General features: G+C 41.6%; 3 protein-coding genes across 3 annotated transcripts; 2 read left to right on the plus strand and 1 right to left on the minus strand.

The window, feature by feature from the left end:
• The first annotated feature begins 175 nt into the window (after positions 1 to 175).
• On the plus strand, positions 176 to 8,016 carry IML1 (vacuolar membrane-associated protein iml1). The gene is made up of 2 exons (XM_058504628.1): positions 176 to 1,173; positions 1,224 to 8,016. The coding sequence occupies exons 1-2, from the start codon at positions 565 to 567 to the stop codon at positions 6,378 to 6,380; spliced, it is 5,766 nt and encodes a 1,921-aa protein (XP_058359184.1). The 5' UTR covers positions 176 to 564; the 3' UTR covers positions 6,381 to 8,016.
• On the minus strand, positions 6,558 to 7,695 carry ONS95_011035 (uncharacterized protein; the record flags this gene model as incomplete). The annotated part of the gene is made up of 5 exons (XM_058504629.1): positions 6,558 to 6,786; positions 6,845 to 6,989; positions 7,070 to 7,202; positions 7,324 to 7,537; positions 7,640 to 7,695. The coding sequence occupies 5 exons, from the start codon at positions 7,693 to 7,695 to the stop codon at positions 6,558 to 6,560; spliced, it is 777 nt and encodes a 258-aa protein (XP_058359185.1).
• An 8,275-nt stretch (positions 8,017 to 16,291) lies between the features above and the next one.
• Positions 16,292 to 17,371, plus strand: ONS95_011036 (uncharacterized protein; the record flags this gene model as incomplete). Its single annotated transcript, XM_058504630.1, has 1 exon — positions 16,292 to 17,371. The coding sequence occupies one exon, from the start codon at positions 16,292 to 16,294 to the stop codon at positions 17,369 to 17,371; it is 1,080 nt and encodes a 359-aa protein (XP_058359186.1).
• Positions 17,372 to 19,359: the final 1,988 nt, after the last annotated feature.

A 19,359-nucleotide genomic window follows, 5' to 3' on the forward strand; every position in this document is an offset into this window, starting at 1 on the left:
ATGCGAAGCGATACATTTTTTTCTTTGATGACAAGGATCATTCGTAGGTAATGATGTACCTAAGGTAAGCTAGGCGGCCGGCATTGAGGCGGTGGGGCTGGCTTGGCTGTCCCCCAGCCAGGGTATGGGTATAAGTAATACACACGAGGCAGGTAGATAGTGTCGCGCGATAAGGCGGAACAGCACAACAAGAACCAGGACCTGCGCCTGCGCCTGGACTGGCCCTGGACCTGGCCCTACCACCGACCTATGTAAACAGAGCTCCAAGCTTCCCGTCACTTCACTGCTCTTCACTCCTCCGTAGGTAGCTATTATAGCTGCCCACTTGCCTCACGACGCTATCAGAACCTCCGTCCTGGCTTTGCAGCTTCATCACTGTCACTTTCACCACCACACCCTCACCTCCACCACCATCATCAGCAGCTTGCTCGACCTTCACCTTGCAGCAGTTCGGCTTTGCACTCCTCGCTCACAGGACGATGTCTTGCGCCGCAGTTCTGCCCTCATCGAGTGTACAGTCATGACCAAGCTCTATTGTCGCCAACAGCCAGGATTTCGCTCACAATGGCTCCCCCACCAGTAATTACGCCTTCGACTCCTCGGCGGAATACACCACGAGCTTCACATCTGCGACAGGTCAGCAACGGCAGCTCGGAAACTACGATCATGAGCCGCCCAACGACTGCGGCATCAGATACTGGGACCATCCAGCATGATCCAATTCCCCCGAGACTGGTGATTGAAAGAAAGTGTGTTCTGTGGGTTCATGACGAAGGCTTCTCTAAGGAGGATGTCGTTCTCAATCTCGACTTGTTTCCCGAGGTCAAAGCCGGGGATCTCATGGCCATCGTGCCGTTGAAGCCGGAGTCCGGGCTGCGGGATTTCCAGGAGAGGTCGCAGACAGTCAAGAGAGATTCAGATACACTCTCGACATCGATGCAGAGAGAGCGGAGCTCGTCCAATCCCAGAAGTCCAGGTACATCCAATGGCAACTCAAAGAGACATGGGAGTGATGCGAAACATGACCCTGATCTCCGGCATCGCTATGTACTTATTGCCCGGGACATGCCGAAAGACATGAAGGCCAAGCAACCTAACCTCGAGGTCTCTATCGCAAAGCATATTGCAGATGCTTTCAGTCTAAAGGCTAGATCTCATGTCTTACTTTCCACGGTATGTTTGCCTCTGAGGTTATTGGTGAGCGAGTTCTGATCTATTTTTAGACCGATGCAGCACAGAACTCTGCATCCCATGTGGAAATGTCATTTAAGGATGAATATCTGGCAAGGTCTGACATGTGGAGATTGGCTGTTGCTGAACTTAGCAACAAAACGGTCTTTAAGGGTCAGAAGATTCTCTTTATGGGTACAATTAAAGCTCAAGTGACTGCTGTTTACGTCGACGGTCGAAAGGTTCAAAGTGCTCTATTCTCCACAAATTCGAAGCCAATCTTTCGAAGTGAATCTGCTCGTTATGTCTTATTTATTCAAATGTCGAAGGAGATGTGGGACTTCGATTCGGAGGGATCTGGTGAAATCATGTTCAACAAAGTTGTCAATGGCTTCCTCCCAGCACTCTTCAAGAAATGGGCATCGCTCAAGGCGAAACATCTCGTCAGTATTGTACTCTTCACGAGGATGGAATATGATACTGGAATTGCATCCGAGCTGGTAACGAGTACCCATGATAGTTCGTATCATACCGGCGTTCAAGCAGATGCAAACAAGAAGCCTTACAAAGACTTCTACAGAGTAGTTGTCAGCGAGATGGCAAGCGGCTCATGGACCACCATCCTATACCAACTGAAGCGTGAGTTCAAATCATTCCGCAGGGACATCTCCCTGCATCGTATTAATACCGTGAACTCTGTCGAGTTATCTCCCGAAATGAACACTGGCAGCAGCGTCCTTGGTACTCGTATCGAAGCCGAGCCATCCCTGGCCATGCATGGAAATGTTCTTGAGGCTATCAACCTTGCTTCACAGCAGTTCTCTCACGACTACATTGATCGAGATCTCATGCGAACCGGTATCTCAATTGTAGTTATCACGCCTTGCCCGGGCCTTTTCGAAGTCGACTATGAAACCCTGAGAATGACGACAGAAAACCTTACCGGAAATGGCATTGGCATTGACCTTGTATGCTTACCAAAGATGCCCTTGCATTCTGTCCCTTTGTTCAGATATCGAAATCCTCAATATGCTACCTTTCAAGAAGCTCTGCATTTCAAATCGCTTCGAAGCGAAGATAGTACACCTCGCCAGAACGCGGCCATTTTTGGAAGCAGTTTCTCGTCACTGAACGAATCCTTGTCTCCAAACAAATCGGCGTACCGTGAACGAACTGCTCGTGCTGGGTCCTTTGGCGCAATCCAACCTCCTAGTGAATGGTCGTATGCCATTCCGCATTGGCTTGATGTCTCCTTCTGGACGGGGGCGTCGCAAGATCTCCGTCTCACAAATCCATCCGCAAAGACCAAGAAACGGCTTTTCAGGACCACACCTGTGCAACGTACTCCTGATTTTGAAGTTCGATGCAAGATGTATGAAATGGAGATGGCAAGCGTCATGGAAAATGTGATGACAGAAATTGCCGTCACGCCGCTGCAGCATGATGCCTTATTCCCACAGATGATTTTGGGGCCACGAGAACCGCCCGGCAAAAAACAAGTTCCTGATCGAGAGGTACAATCAGAGACAATCAGAAGGGACAGAGTCTACGGAAGTTTATCTGAATTCGTTAGTGGTCCATCAAAGCCGCTGACAGATAGGCACTCTTCCCAAGAGGACGAGAGATTCTACAGAGCCCTGGAGACCTTTGATGTTACAAGAGCTGAGCTTCTAGAAGACTTTCCGGATGCTCGATATGGCGTAGATACTAAAAGGTATTTCAAGACAGGCAGTGAAGAGGCAGCCAGGGGCCTTCTCGCTGAAGATCCCAAAGTATTTGGGACTTCATACAGTCATGACATCGGAGCTTCAAAGAGAACCAGTTTCTTGTCACGGCCAGCTTCCGCAAAGAGTAGCCAGGACTCCAAGCTCACAGGAGAAACAACAAAACCTCGGAAGGAGAGCATCGCCAGCACTCTGACTGGCAATTCGCGGGCGTCGCCTGTCAGACCAGGCAAATTTGGACGTCAGATCAGCCTCGGCAAATTTGGATTTGGCATTGCTGCCCCCAAGGCCGCAACTGCTGAAATTCAGATTGAACATGCAAGTGCAGGGAAGCCGACATCCCGAACTCCAAACTCCCAAAATCCCAAAATGAACGGGGGAGCTGAAGTTGCAAGCCAATTACTTGCCGCCAAGAATGTTCACGGTCTTGATAGGCCATCATCATCCTATGGTGACCAGTCCAAATTGAAAGCCGAAGCCTCTGCAGCAGAGAAGATTGGAACGCGGGATGAGATTGACACTGAAAGTCTAGAGTCAACTCGGCCTATAACCATTAGAAGTGCCTTGCAGTCATTGGATTCAACAAATCAATTTAAGTCGCGATCAGTTCTCGGATCCTTGTATGAGGTAGCTGACCGGCGCGATGATGATCGCCTTTTACACACTGTGCGACATGACGACAATCAGAAACTATACAACTCAAAGTTACTTGCCGGATCGGTTCCAGAGCTACCTGCAACGCTATCTCCAACAAAAGCTTTGTCCCCCTGGCTAACCGTGTTGAATCCATCGAATCCAGCTGCTAATATCTCAACTGGACCAAGTTCCTATCGGCGATGGCAGCATGTTTTCCCTCGGCCAGTCTTAACAAAGACGATGAAATGGAAATCTCTTTGCTCTCCGGCATCAGTACCTCTGACGACCGAGTACTTCCCTACAAAACATCAGCTCGATACAGAATACCAACAAAAACCATACAATATATCTCAAAACCCCGAGGAAGACCTGAACGAGGTACCAAAAGATCGGGAAGAGCTCCTCAGGGAACTTGTTAGCTTACGTCTTTCCCATGGCTTCCAGATAGTTGTGGGGCCTGCCGTGGCTCATGCCTTTGGTCAGAAATCCATGAAGATTGCAAATGTTTTCGACCCTGGACGCATTGCGGAAGATGGAGCCAGCGTATTCATGTCAATGGGAAACATAATCCATCAACTATCATGCGTAAATGAGACTGGGGTTGAGATCAACATGTTTATCCGTAAACCGACTGCGACAGCGACAGGCTCCGGATCTCTCATTCCCACGGCTTATAATCCGGCCATTCGAACCACTTTGGCTGATGAGTTCGCTTCGAGACTTGTTCTACTCGGCAAGCCAAAGGAGGAATACAATTGGAATTACGTGGATGCTTTCATTGCTGGCATCGCTGAGGAGATGTCGGAGAATCTACGCTTCTGGAGAGCTCGATTCGTTTTAATTCCTGTAGAAAGACCTACTCAGTCGCAGCGGCGTCAGGGAGAAGATAATGAAGAGGAAATCCGGCTAGAGGGCATAAAGAAACTCACGCAGATGTGGCAGAGACACAGAGTTCTGACTGCCTCGGAGCGAAGGTTTCAGAGCCTAGGATCCAGGAAAATGAAAGATCCAAATCCTCTTGACATTGTTTACAAAACAGAGGATCCGTCAATCGTCGTCACTGCTGAATTGGAGACATTACCCTTGGTAGAGACTGGGGATGTGGGTCCTCGACGAGGCTTACTGCTCGAGCACGAACGCTTCCGCAAGTCAAAGCTTGATATTGCAGGACTAGCAGATGCCATACAGTCACCAGTCGAAAGAGGTGGGGTTCGTATGCAGAATCGCAGGTGGCATTTTCGTCTACACTACAACTGTTTCATTGGTTCTGATATGACTACTTGGCTCATTGAGAATTTCGAGGATGTAGAGACAAGAGAAGAGGCGGTCGAATTAGGAAATTTTCTTATGGCAAAAGACGAACTTCCGAGACAGAGAGATAAAGAACTGGTAAAAGACACAGACAAAGACATGGGAATATTCGTCCATGTCGAGAAACGCCACCCGTTCAGAGACGGGCAATATTTCTACCAAGTAACGGGCGAGTTTGCGAAACAGCGTCCTGAAAGCCGCAGTGGCTGGTTCGCCACAAAGAGACGAGACAATTCGATTCCATCGACCCCCATGTCTGATCATGTGTTCAGAGACTCTCCGAGACCAGAAAGATCGAGATCAAGCTCAAACCACGATGACAAGTCGACAGACTCCGGGGCAACAACTCCAACGACCCTTGGGGCTGCTGCAAAGCTACCCAAGGTTTCCCTCAGCAAGGTTATGAAGTACGATGTTGACCATCGCAAGCGTTCATATCGACCTGAGAGGATACACTTGCATTATGATCGGCTCCATAACCCCGACAATTGCTATCATATTCGAATCGACTGGATGGGGGTCACCGCCAAGCTGATTGAAGATGCGATAGGATCGTGGGCTTCAACGGCAGAGCGGTATGGTCTGAGGCTCGTTGAGGCACCTATGGGCGAAGCCTGCTCCATTACCGAATTGCACCCATTTAGAAGCCCATACATCATCGACCTCGTGTGTCAACCTCCAGATCAGCAGCCCAGGACTTACTTTGATATCAATTCTTTCGGCCCACAGCCACAGTCCAGTCCAGCAAGCCGCCATTATTACCAGAAGGCCATAATGAAGAAATTCAATTTTGTGCTGGATATCGAAGCAGCCAAAAACTTCCCAGCAAACGTTGACGTCACGTATTCTTGGGGCAAGCCGAATTTCAAGTATTCGCAGTACATACACCGATCTGGAGTGCTGCTCGCACAGATTACAGACGAAGGAGCCCTCTTACTTCTCGCCAATCGCCTGTACAACAACCGAACCATGGTGTCGAGAGAGTCTGACAGGTATGTCAAGGGCCATTTGGATAACAATACTCGCACCGTTTCCTCTCTCTACGGGCACGGCGTGATGTCGGATAAGCCTACTCCTGTCAATTCTCCTATGCTCCATCCTTTCATGACTAACCTTGGATCTCCTGTCTTGCGAGCTACTTCTGACGTTTTGGGACCCAGCCTTGCCGGTTCAAAGCTTGTTAATGCTGTCACGCCTGAGTCTATTAAGAATGAACTAGAGTCATTTTGTCACGATGGACCAGCTCTGGAGGTGTTTTACAAGGAGGTCTTTGAAAAAGCTACTCCTCCGAGTGCTACACCACCAAATCTCAGGAGTCCTTACGCTGGTAGCGTTCTTGACTCAAATATTCCCACTCTAGGTCTCCCGCCGGGTTTGTTAGCAAGAGATAGTAGCCCGAGCCCGATGAGGCTGAGCGGCGTCCCTATGCCTCCATTTGGGCGGAGACAGAGTGTACAGATCGGCGGTGCAGGTTCCATGGGAGATTCAAGACAAGATAGCCCAAGAGGGAGCGTCATTGAAGGCGATAAAGCGGCATGAGGAGCGATTAGGTACTAAGAACGCGGAGGTTGATGGACTGAAATCTACCCTGGACTGACCCCTTTCACATTGACCTCATGTTTGTACATCTATTCTATCTGTGTATGACTATTTCTTTATTTGCGTTGTTCTTGCGGAAGCTGAGAGCTTATACTGTAGCGGTGCAAGCACAGAATTTCACTCTGCATCGTCTGCATGTGCTGCGTGTACAGCCATTTGGACCCTGGCGTCAAGGAGTTTTGGCGTTTTCATTTTGGGCTTCCTAATCATAGCGACTGTGACGGCATCAGAGCGCAGTCCTAGATCTGTCGTTGACCAGCCATCTGACTTACCATGGACGTGCGTTCCGCTTCCACCAAATTCGCTGAGAGGAATTTCCAATTTTCCCACCTCTTCAAATCCTAATCTGCAGGTGCCGAAGTTCAGCATACGCTCCCAGGCAATCAACTTTGCCAGTGACCTACTTTCTGTATAGAGGGACGCCTAATGGGGCACCACTTAGATAGCAGGTCATGCACTGCTGGTCCGCCTTCTCCAGACCATGCCGCACCAAGCCTGCACCAATTCCACGTCGTTGATGGGATGGTGCAGTAGCAAGTTGTTCAAGCACTATATTCTAGTTAAATCTCGTTTTTCGGGGAGTTCGAAGTGGCAGACACGAGTCAACGAAGGATGAGTGTAAGCATTACCGAAACAAGGTCCTTTTGGCCGATGATCTCTCTCCATCTTCGTCATCTTTGAGCGAAAAGTCTGACGGAGGGTAAGCTTGATGCCTTCTGGCAGTGGATTGGCTGCCCGAGAGCAGTCGATGCTGGTGTATGCCTTTGAAGCTTGAGCTCGTCAGTGCACAAAACCGAAGTCCGGATAAAGATTGCGGCTGTTCCGCTTCTTTGCATCTGTATTTGGGTGACAGAAGCAGGAATTGGGAGAGTAAATAACCCACCTTTTCGGACCACACCCAGATCGCAAACCCAACAATAACCTCCTTCTTTCCAGGCGGAGTCTCGACCACTTTCAGCGCGGTTGCGTCTTCTCCACATGCTTCGCAAGCAGCCAACTCAGATCTAATACTGTTCACGGTCCATGCCTGGCGATCCTGTTTCTTGCAATTTGCAAACTCCACCGTAAGGCGCTGACTGGTGGAGACGGAGAGCATGCTATTAGATCGTCAGCCAGTTGTACGATGTTCAATGCTGCAATTTGCTTGAACTGCGAAGTTTCGAGGCAAATATATTGGAGCTGATCTGATTGCAACTGACAGTGCTCCTATCTCCTCTGCATCATGGGCACTTGCTGGGACTGTCTTGAGAACCATTGTAGATCGATTTCTCGCGATGTGCACTGAGAATGGATTTGGCGTGTAGTAATAGGGACTCGTGAGTTGCTAACCGAAATATCCCTATGTCTACCAACCAGCAATCATCCGTTGTTTTGGCTCCTATTTATTTGTTGGCATTTCAGGCAGCTGGAATCTTGTGGGTTCCGCTCTTCTCGCCGGCGGGAGCTCGCTTGCGCTCCAGTACCTGCTCTGCCTCTGTTAGAATATAGGGACTGTAGGCGTAGACTCAGTACTATAGGCTATACTACTAAGTACACTACCCCTTTATATAAGAAATTCTCTCTCTTTATAGTAGCTCCTTATATAACTATAATTCTAATATAATAGTAATTTAAATTAATTATATAAGACTTTAAAACTTTATTTTTATTAAGATCTTTACTTTATAAACTCTTAATATACTTATTACTATACTATAATATTATCCTAATTAAAAGTACTAATTTCTATTATTACTAAAGCCTTAAAAAGTAAAACTTTACTAGAGTTTAATACTTCTTTAAATAAGAGCTTAAGATTAAATAAGAGCTAGCTAGAGCTAGAGTTCTTTATTACGTTCTTATTATAGTTAGTATACTAAATAGTATTACTTAATAGAATACTTATACTAAAGAAAAAAAAGAAGCTTTTAAAATAATTATTAACTTAATCTCTAAGCTTCTTTTTCTTAAGTATAGAGATATTATTAAATTAAATAATACTAAGCTTCTTTAAGAAGCTATTTATACTAATAAAAGTAAAGTAATTTAAGAGAGCCTTATCTTTACTAATATAAGAGATAATTTCTTTAAGATAAGATTTATTTTAAAGAAGGAAACACTTTAGAACTATATTATAAGGCTCTTACTCTTTAAAGTAAAGCTTAGTAATAATAATAAACCTTTTACTAATAAAGATATATATCTTAAGCTATTATAGTCTTTACTAGTGTTTAAAGCTTAGATTGCTTACCTTAAAATTATAAGACTTAGATCTTAGAGATATTATATAAAAGCTAAATAAATATTAGATTTAATAGAGAAAATACCTTCAACTTATAACTACTAGTAATACTATAAACTATACAAATAAAAGTTGTAATAGAAGAAGAAGTAGTAGAGATAATAAAGGCTAAAGAAGTAAGGCTACTTATATAAGAGAAGTAATATATATAAAAATAAGAGAGAATAAGAATAATAGAATAATAATAGTAGGGGTAATAGCTAATAGAGATATAAAAGGCGTATAAAAAAGATAAAAAATAGAGGAAATTACTCTAAATTAAGCTAAAATTAGTATACCTAGTATAAAAGCTATAGCTACTAGTATATAAATTATATAAAAGCTAAGAATACTTATATAAGAAATAATACTAATAAAGTAAAAGAAATTAAAGATAATAATACTTATCTTATATTCTCATTAAAAGAGATTTACTATACTAAAGATATAAAATATACTTTATTAATAATCTCTATTATAGAATCTATCTAAAAAATCGACTTTAGCGCTACTTACTATTTTAGTAGAATTTTAGCTAAGTTTAAGTAACTTAAGCGCTAGTATAACGCTAAATATATTAAAATAGCGACTAATTTATACTTAATAGCTAAAAGGTATAAAAATTTTACTATTAATAAGTTAACTCTTAAAGATATATAATATATACTTAACTTTAGAGCTATAAAGCTAGTATTAATATATTAACTCTTAGACGAAAGAATTAATATAGAACTAATTAAGATATTAGTAAATAAATACTAGAATAATAAACTAGCCTTTATAAGTATAAGAAACGAAGGTTTATATATTTTAGATATAAATCCTTAATATTAAGTTATATATAATATAATTCTATCTAACTTAAAGCTACTATAAGAATAAATAAAGAGTTAGCTTAATATAAAGAAAATAAAAGTAGATCTGCTTTATAAGTATCTAAGCTATATAAATTACACTTATTTAAAGAAACTAGTTACTTATAATAGTTATAAAATAAGACTAATTTCTATTCTAAAGCTAAAGGAAAAGAGGTACTATAAGGCTTACTTTATAAGCTATATAAAAGAGCACTTTAATAAGAAGTTAGATAGTAGAACTAATATACTTATTTATTAATTATATATTAATATCTCTAGTATCTTATTACGCTTAATTTATAGCTATAAATACTTCCTTTTAGTAATAGATAATATTATAAAGATATATTAAGTAGATCTCTTAGTTAATAAATCTATATTAATTATTTAATTAGTTATTTGGAAATTAAAGCTATAGCTTAAAACTTAAGGCTAAAGTAAATTCTATATAATTATCTACTAGAGGACTAATAATAGTAAGAGTGAATTTAGTCCTAAGTTTATTAATTAGCTATAAGAGAGTAGAATTATTCTTAAACCTTCCCTTTTAAATAAATACTTTTTAAATAAAGTCGTAGAGCAATAGATATATAAACTAGCTAAGATTATACGCTTAATCTTCTATAATATAAAAATACTTAAGAATATATAGTACTATACTATTAAGTAGGCGATAAAGCTAAAGAATAGATACTTAATTATTACTTTACTATATAAAATAGTTACTAGACTTACTTTAATTAAAGCGTATAAAAGATAACTTATAGACCTCTTAAAAATAAAAGTATTTAGCTTTATAATATATCTTTTATATCTACTAGAGCTATATTAAAGTAAAATAAAGTAAAGGATAATTCTAAGGTATTTTATATTAGTAAGTATAACTAATACCTTAACTTATAAGCTCTTAAATATAAAGACTTTTAAGGAACTAGAAATAACTAACTATAGCTTTAATAAGTATTTAATATACTTTATATATATTAGTAGTAAGTAAACTATATTAAAAGGTAGTAATAAAGTAATAGAAAAACTTTTACTATTAGCTACTAGTCTAGTACTTACTAAAAAGCTAGTTAAGGGTACTAAAAGCTTAGAAAGACCTCTGGGAATAAAGCTAGCTATAAAGGCTAAAAGATATCCTAAAGAGAGGCTAGCTATAAAAGCTAAAAATCCTTTAAGGGAAAGGTTAGTTATAGAAAATATAATAAGAGATACTAAAGGAGTATTTAATTAACGCCTTCTTAAATAAACTTAACTAGTAAATATATCTAATAATACTTTACTATTAAGATATAGTAAGAAATAATATAGAAAGTAATACTTCAAGTAAGCTACTTAAGTAATAGCTATAAAGTTATACTCTTAGTAAATTCTTAATAAAGTACTAACTTATTAAATAGTACTAATTACACTTAAGAGTAAACTTATATAACCTCTTAAAGTTATAACTATTACAGAGACTTTAAGAGAGAATCTAGTAGAATAAAAAGCCGCTATTCTTAAGGAATTATAAGTTATATAAAGCGCTAGAACTTATAAAGTATACTTTAATAAGCCTCTCTCTAGCTTAAAACTAATATCTTTAAGACTAGTTCTATATAATAAAATTAAATCTAATAGCTTTATAATATAGTAAAAAGTTAAGCTTATAGTAAAAAGCTTTAAGTAAAAATATAACTTTAACTACTTTAATACCTTTATATATATTATACGCTATTCTACTTTATAAGTACTACTCGCTATTATAGCTAAAAAAGATCTAAAGATTAAGTATATGAATATTAATATTACTTTCTTAAATATATACTTAAAAGAAGATATATATATAATAGTTCTAAATAATAAAACACTAGAGATATAAAACAAGCTTTACCTAGAGCTAAATAAAAGGAAAGACGTATATTTAAAGCTTTAATACTCTCTTTATAGCTTAAAATAAGTACTTAGGGAATAATAGCTCCTTATTAAAGATAAGATAAAAAAACTAAGTCTAGATATATTAGATAAAGCTAACTCTAATCTCTTTATCTTTAAGAATAAAGCGTATATATTAGTCTTTATTAATAATATACTAATTATAACTAACTCTACCGATTATAAATATCTTAAGAAATAGCTCTTAAAAACCTAGAAAAGTAAAGACCTTAGAGCTATTAATATATTTATAAGCTTATAAGTTAAGAGAAATAAGAAAAATAAGACTTTATAGATTTATTAAATAGCTTATATATAAAAGCTACTAAAAAAGTTTAAAATAGCTACAGCTAGAAGTAATACCTTATATATAACTACTAAAATAGTACTAAAGGAGTTAACTAAAAATAAAAGTATTATACTAGCCTCTTTTAAAGAGATCTCACTATTTTAATAGATTATTAGCTCTTTAATATACCTCTTAAACCTTATATAACCTAATATTACCTATGTAATAAGCTAACTAGGGTAGTATATATTAAATCCCCTTAAATCTTACCTTTAAGATATAAAACCTCTTCTCTAATATTTATAATATATAAAAAGTAATAAAATAATATTTAGAATTAGAATAAAATATAAAGGAAAACTAAATAATAATATATTTAATATTTAGACTAACGCTATATAAGAGATAGAATATAATAAGAAATCGTTCTAAAGATAAATAGTAAGGTTTTATAAGAGTCTAATCTCTTAAGCTATTAATAAGTAAAAGTCTATAGATCTCTTTAGCTTAGATTCTAAGATAATAGCTACTAGTAATAACTCTAAAGAAGTAGCTTAATTACTTAAGCTATAAAAAGACCTTAATATAAAGCTATCTCGAATTCTTATATTATATCTTAATAACACTAGAGCTAAATCTCTCTTAAAAGAATAGAAATTCTATCTAAAAGTAAAGTATATTAATATCTACTAGTTCTATATTTAAGATAATATAGTTTCTTATAATAAATTAGTAGTAAAGTATATTTTAGGAAATAATAATATAGCAAATACTCTTATAAAAGCTCTACTTTTAAAATCATTTAAATAATATAAGATATATATAAGGTTACTTAAAAAGAATAAGTTAGTTATAATAAAAAAAGAGAATAAGAATAGTTAAAGCAAGGAATTATTAATAAAGAAGCGATTTAAGTATACTCTTATACTATTTTATATACCTTAATACTATAAAATTACTAAACTCTTAAGAAAATAAGAGATATAAGTACTGTATATACGCTAGTATATTATAGGAGTTAATAAAGTATAATTAAGGCTTCTTATATAATATAAGTTATTAGTAATACTTTAGTTTTACTCTAGTGTCGCTTTAGGAATATTTAGTACTATACTACTTTAGAAAGCTTTATTTATTATAGATATAGAGAATAAGAGGGCTATTAGTGTGACGCCGCGTAGTATATAGAGTGTGGAGACCACCCTTTTGCCCCTGGCTGGCTCGGCTATAGCTACAGCTGTCCCCTTTGGGAAGTGCCTCGGCTAGCCCCTTTTCTAGAGTATATAGCTTCGAGAGCCTCCAGGCCTCTCTCTCTTCTGTAGCTTTAGATTCTCAAGAGACGACCTTTGTCTTCATATTCTATTGATTAGCATGTGAGGCAGTACTCCACGTGACGTCCTGTCTTTATAGCACTGGTAGTCACAATTAGAAATATAAGGACTATAAGCGTAGACTTAGTACTATAGGCTGTACTACTAAGTACGCTACCCCTTTATATAGGAGATTCTCTCTCTCTGTAGTAACTCCTTATGCAACTGCAATTCTGATAGCCTCAGGCTTAATTATAAGGTGGCTGTCTATCTTCAACGCCAAGTGTACCTGGACTTGCCACGTCTTTAACACTGAAAAGTGTGGATCGGAAAAGGAGTTTGATACAAGTTTGGAGGACTTGCAAGGACTTGCAAGCTGATACACAATGTCTGCAGAGGTAGGATGGGATATGTGGCTTGTGGGAGTCTCCCACGGCACATACTTTGCTTACACCACTGTCCACCTGCAAATGAAAGCCGGTAAGTCCAGGACTCAACAAATTCGTTCCAACACCCAAAGGGTTAATTTCCCACGAATGAGAAAGCAGAGTGACTTGGCTGCAGTCTGCTCAGCGCTCGCCGCGACATTTGCGAATGAGGTGCGCTGTTGGAACAGTCTCCAAGTCTTGCGAGGTGGGCATGGTATTCAGAAACCTACTGGCAGTATCACAGTGTCATGACTCTACTCGTGGGTATTTGGCACCACCTCACCGTTCTGTAACGAGGCCATAATTATTCAACTATTGTCCATGTTTTTGGAGTTCAATACAGCTGGACGGTTGCGGACGGAGCTATCGAGAATTTACAATTCTTAATGAGCAGCCTCGAATCATATATCGATCTTTGCAAAGTACGCCAGCCAATGTGAGGACACACATCTTGCTGCTTCACAACATGTTCCACGTCTTTTCGGGGCGGCTGACGGGATCTTAGGTGACCTCGTTTCATCCTGGCAAAATATGCCTTTCATAGCAGATAATTGGAACTGAGTGTATGGAAGTGCCGATGATCTTACGAATGCGTCATTGTAGCTCCCCTAAAATGCCAATCATGAGTCTCCGACCTTGGATAACATCAACATGACAAATGAGATACATTGCTACTCGGCTCTCGCATCTTAATGACTATCTATTGAGGCATCTGCTGGAGTAGATTCGATGAGAATCGCCGTATTTTGAGCTCCAGGAGCCGATCTGAGGAGACTCTTTGTCTCGAGAAGGATGAGGGGGCTTATCCATATGTATATATGGGATTCATAGAAGTCACGGGTAGATTGAGATCTTCCACGCGACCGTCGGCGCGTTCGTGCAGCTGCATCTCACCTGTAGTGGGTTAAAATGTTCTGCGGGGTTTCCAATCCAGTTTACCAACACATTTGTCATTTCTCACATAGCGAATAGGTACACTGATGACCGTTGAATGCTACACGAAACCAACACTGATTCGCGGTGAATGCCTCACCTGTCTCATCATTCTGCAGAGATCTGGAGTTTACCATTCCTTCCTACAGCTAGAGCTCAACTAAAGTACAACGTTCAAGAACAGAGACATACTGTATCTCATGCCGTTAAAATGTATGAACCTCAGAAGACGCTCCTATCGGCATTTATATTGATCGTTCAGTTCGGAACTGTATGATTTGTTCGGAGACCAGCGGCAAGTGCGGGATACTTTCCACGATCTTTGCAGCTCGTCAGGCTTGGTTTTATCCTCAGAATTTAGGTATAGCCCTGACGTGTAAAACTCCGGTTCTTCTTGCAGCGAAGCAGAAATGATCGCACTAAAAAGCCCTTATCAAGCAATGGAAATCACTACTTCTGATTGTAATGCTATTAGCCGAGGGTCCGCTGGTCGTGTTGGTTAGCCACCTTTCTGCTTCACTACCTGACAGATCACTCCTGCTCATCGAAGCTGACTTTGAAAATGCAGATGATGTTGTAGATGTTTTCCAGGTAATTGTATTTTCTGACACAGACTATATCCCATGGAGTCACTACAGTGTTACCCAGAAGAGCTTGGAGGGAAAGATTGTAAGTCAATTTCAAGTTTTTAGCCGGGCTTTGGCAAGCAACTTCACCAGTATTGCAATTCTTGGTATGATATCCTTGAACGAAGTTTGTTGTTCGACATACACAAGGCAAAGTCTTGGGAAGGTTTTCCGCAATCGACTATCGGGCGTGAACTCGTGACTCGCCCACCAAGTTCCAGTCCACTTCCTTGATATCCCTTCCCAGTACCGGTCGAACTGAACAGCGATCGATGGGCAGGTGAGTGAGACGATGGGCATTGGCCGTGGGGTGAAGTTATTTCTTTACTCAAACCAAGTGAAACCCTCTTTCCAGGCAGAGACATGCCATGGCAAAAGCCCGAAGATTGTGGTTGTTCTGGTCCATAAAGGCAATTTAACTTTTCTCGTCGAAGCATTGACGGAGAGCTGATTGCAAGTAGCACAAGAATCAGGAGGCTCAGCTCGCCTTGCATCCTTATTACCGACTGGACCTGCCATTGGTAACCCTGGTCTCTCCACAAACACGATGAATTCATAAGCTCATGTTTGATTGTGTCCCTATGAATGTCAAAAACATCAAGAACCTCTGGCAGTTTCTAGACATGACGCCGTAAAATTTGGTATGTCTGAGGCAGACATTGATGACCTCTCAAATAAAGCTGTTAGCGAGGCAAATAGTGCAGATCTGTTCGACTGTCTTTACTGGCAGTGGTACTTGTGCCACGGATACTGTGGTCAATGCCAGGTGCAAAGCTCTGGGGTTTGAGGATTGCGAGTTATCAGTGCTTCGATTCTTCCATTTCCCACTGGGGGAGGGGCATTACCAGGCTGCTGTCTACGATGTTGCCGAGCAGGTATGTGTCTCCAATATCCATCCGACAGTGCAACTACTGACTGTAAGAAGAGGTCGGAGGTGACAGCGAGAGATGTGAATTAGGACTGACTTGCACATTGTATGAGCTCACTTGAGCTGGGAGATGAGTTTTCTATTGATGAGCGTAGAGGTGCAAGCCAGGAAATCAAACGTAAACATAGACATAGACATAGCGTGATCAGGATTCTGAGCGCAATCGAGTTCCGCATTCCATGGGGTAAGAAGATTTTGAGACGTGATTGGGCTTTCCTCACGAGAAGGCGGACGGAGGATCATGCCCTGCATAGCTAGGTACCAATTTCGAATATCGCATGCACAATTGAGAGGGGGCGTTGGATGGATGTCCCTTTCTTCGTCCCGTTCCTCTCTCTTTCTGTCTCTAGTCTTACTTCTCAAACTTGTTCCTCACCCAATCTGTCCTTTCCTATCTTTAATTCCAATTCTTTGCTTTGTAAACCCGCGTGCCATATCACAATGGTTCTTTCCACGGGTTCTGTCGGGAGCACATTTACACTCTCGTTGCCCATTCCGTTGACAACGGCGTTTGTACCTGCTTCGTCTTGTCTTTCAAATGTGTACCAGTATTTCCCCGACCCAAGCAATACCCTTGAATACTACCTTCAACTCGGCGCCGAAGATCAAAAGAACAAATGTCTACCTCCAGGATGGGCCGCCACCTCTCAGTATTTCTCACCTGCTGTCTGTCCAACAGGATACTCGCAGGCTTGCTGGGTGACATCTTCATTAGGTGCTAATAGCGAAACTCTAGCCACATGCTGTCCTTCTGGATTCACGTGCGCGACTCTACCGGGAGTGTCGTATCCCACATGGCTGCCATCCCTGTACTCGACTCAGGTGTGTGTAGGGAGTGGCGGGCAAGGCAGCTCGATAGGGACATTCGCGGTGACAAAAGTGACGGACGGAACGACTGTGGTGTCGAATCCAGTCTTATTGGGGGGTGTGAATGCGTATGGAGTGAGCATTAGGTTCAAAGCTGAGGCCACAGCTCCCACTACTGGTGGAAGCCATTCGGCCACAGGAAACCCTTCGGCAACCACTACCTCGGCAGGTGCGAGTTCTCCAAGCACCTGGATGCCAAATACTGAATCGGGACTCTCGACAAGTGCGAAAGCCGGAATTGGAGCTGGTGCTGGGGCTGTGGGGGTTACTTTGCTTGCATTTCTGGCTTGTTTTGCCCTGAGACGACGGAAGCGTGCTACAGTGCACGTCGATGAGATTCAGCAGTACCCTGACCAGCCAACCATGTATGGGAGCGGGAGTGGTCCCAGTCCGGAGTTTTCCGAGTCGAAGACAATCAATCCTGAGATGGGCGTTGGAAATGAGGTTGGGGAGTTGCCTGGTCATGGAATTCAAGCGAAGAGGGCGGCAAGAGGCGATGTGCATGAGCTTGGTTGACGTGGTGGCAATACAATGTAGTATTGATAGCTTGTGGATTGAGATAGGGTCCTTTGATTCTTGCGTTCCCATACTGTATGTATCCTATTATAGGAAAATTTCTTGCATGGCGTTTTGAGACATGTGGGGTCTGTCATGAGTAAGACATGGTGTTTTCTTTGGCCTCCACATTTCTTGGGATGGGACGTAAGAGGTCACTTAAGAAATGCTTCACAAAAACAGATCGATTAGATTTTGCAGTTCTGAACCTGCTATGGTGTTTATTATCCCGGTATCATCTAGCAGCCCTCACTGGATCATGCTAGTGCAGCGATTAACTCGTGTTGGATCACATCTCTACGTCGATAAGCCCTTTCATCACAGACTGCCAGCCTTCAATGAATGCTAAAGAGTAGCAAATATACCAGAAACAGCAAGTCTCCACTTCGGATTCCGCAACTACGAGAAGATCAGGGAGATCTTCAAATTGCCCATCTCTCACTTGAGCGCTGCTCAAGGATACCAAAAGTTTCTGTATCGTCAGATGAGCCTTGTAGACAAGTACTGAAACTGCATCACCCGAGAAGACACAATAAACAAGTCGCCTCGTGCAGCTCTAAATCAGGCAATTTTGGCTCGTCGATAGCAATTCCGCCATTGAAGTGAGAGTCGGACACAAGTAAGATAGCCAACCACATTTTCATATAGAAAATTTCAAAATTGATATCGAGCATTTGGCGAATCGGTCCCCAGGTCTCTGAGCCTTAGAAGAAGAACCCCTAGATAGAGGACTGATACCCATGGAGAAATGCCATTCCGACGACGCAATAAACAAAATTGATACAGAGACATGATTGTTCGTAAATTTTACTTGCCAGCCACGAGCCAATCTTAAAGATCATTTGGAACAAGGCGCACTTGTTGCCTACCACAATGTAGCAGTTATATGCAAATTCAAAAGGCAGAATCTAAGCTTGAGACTCCGAGTCATAGAAGATGCAGGAGGTAATCTTCAGCTTGGGGATCTCGCCGCGTCCAGAAATCAAGCAGTTGTGATGAGAGGAGAAGAAGTCATTAGGAGGATGGCCACCTTGACTTTAAATTCAAGGACGGTGCGAGCATGTCCCGGATCACACTTCCTGTAATCTGCACCAAAGACACCGGTCAGTCCAACTTTTGTCGGACCAGAACCTTATCTTCAAGACTTTGGAAACTCAAAATCTCCCCAGCAAGGCTTCCCCCTGAACCCTTGAGGCCCGCCTGCGTTCCATACTCACGCATCATATCACGCGTCCTTGGCATGCTGGAAGAGGTAAATCGCTCCTCCCGTGTGCTTTCATGCCCGACCAAAACGGGTTCCGTTAGCACTGCTTGATCGGGGCAATAGCAATCCAGCTTCCCCGGCGTTGCTGGAGATATCAACGAACATGGAAGAGTAAGAGTTGAACGAGGTCAAAGCGAACCAGGATATTGGAAGTTGAGGTGCCAGATGTTTGGCCAGAGATGCGAGCCTGCGGCAGCGTGGTCGATTCGTCAGCTGGCAGCAGCTTGAACTCATATATTCGGATTCGAGGACGAGCAATGGAGATGGATGGCAGGCAGTGGCTTTGCCATTTCACGTCTCATTGTATGTGAAGTAAATATAGAAATAAAGGCCGCTGCTAGATCCGTGCAGCGCTGGATCAGCAGCTCATGGCCGGCACTCTCGATTGGTAGTGAAGCTGTAATGTGAATAATTATCTTGCTCCACTCAAGAATCCAGCGTGGCCCGCCTGTTTGATATGGTCGAGGGTGCAGTCCTTTCCATTGTTTCCAGAAACGCTCGGGGGCCCTGAACCGGGAATGTGGGTTTGGTGATTCCAGACGGCGCAAGGCGAGATGGGATGGACGAGGTCAGATGAAGCGAGGCTGCTGATAGCGTGACTTGTAAAGTAGAAGCAAACGGGGGGAAATGTCTGTGTTCTTGGCTTCATCAAGAAGCAACATCGGACAGTGGCCACTCAGGCACA

The sequence above is a fragment of the Cadophora gregata genome (genome assembly GCF_030347475.1).
Source record: "Cadophora gregata isolate MNR1 chromosome Unknown scaffold_5, whole genome shotgun sequence".
In the NCBI taxonomy this organism is placed as follows: domain Eukaryota; kingdom Fungi; phylum Ascomycota; class Leotiomycetes; order Helotiales; family Ploettnerulaceae; genus Cadophora; species Cadophora gregata.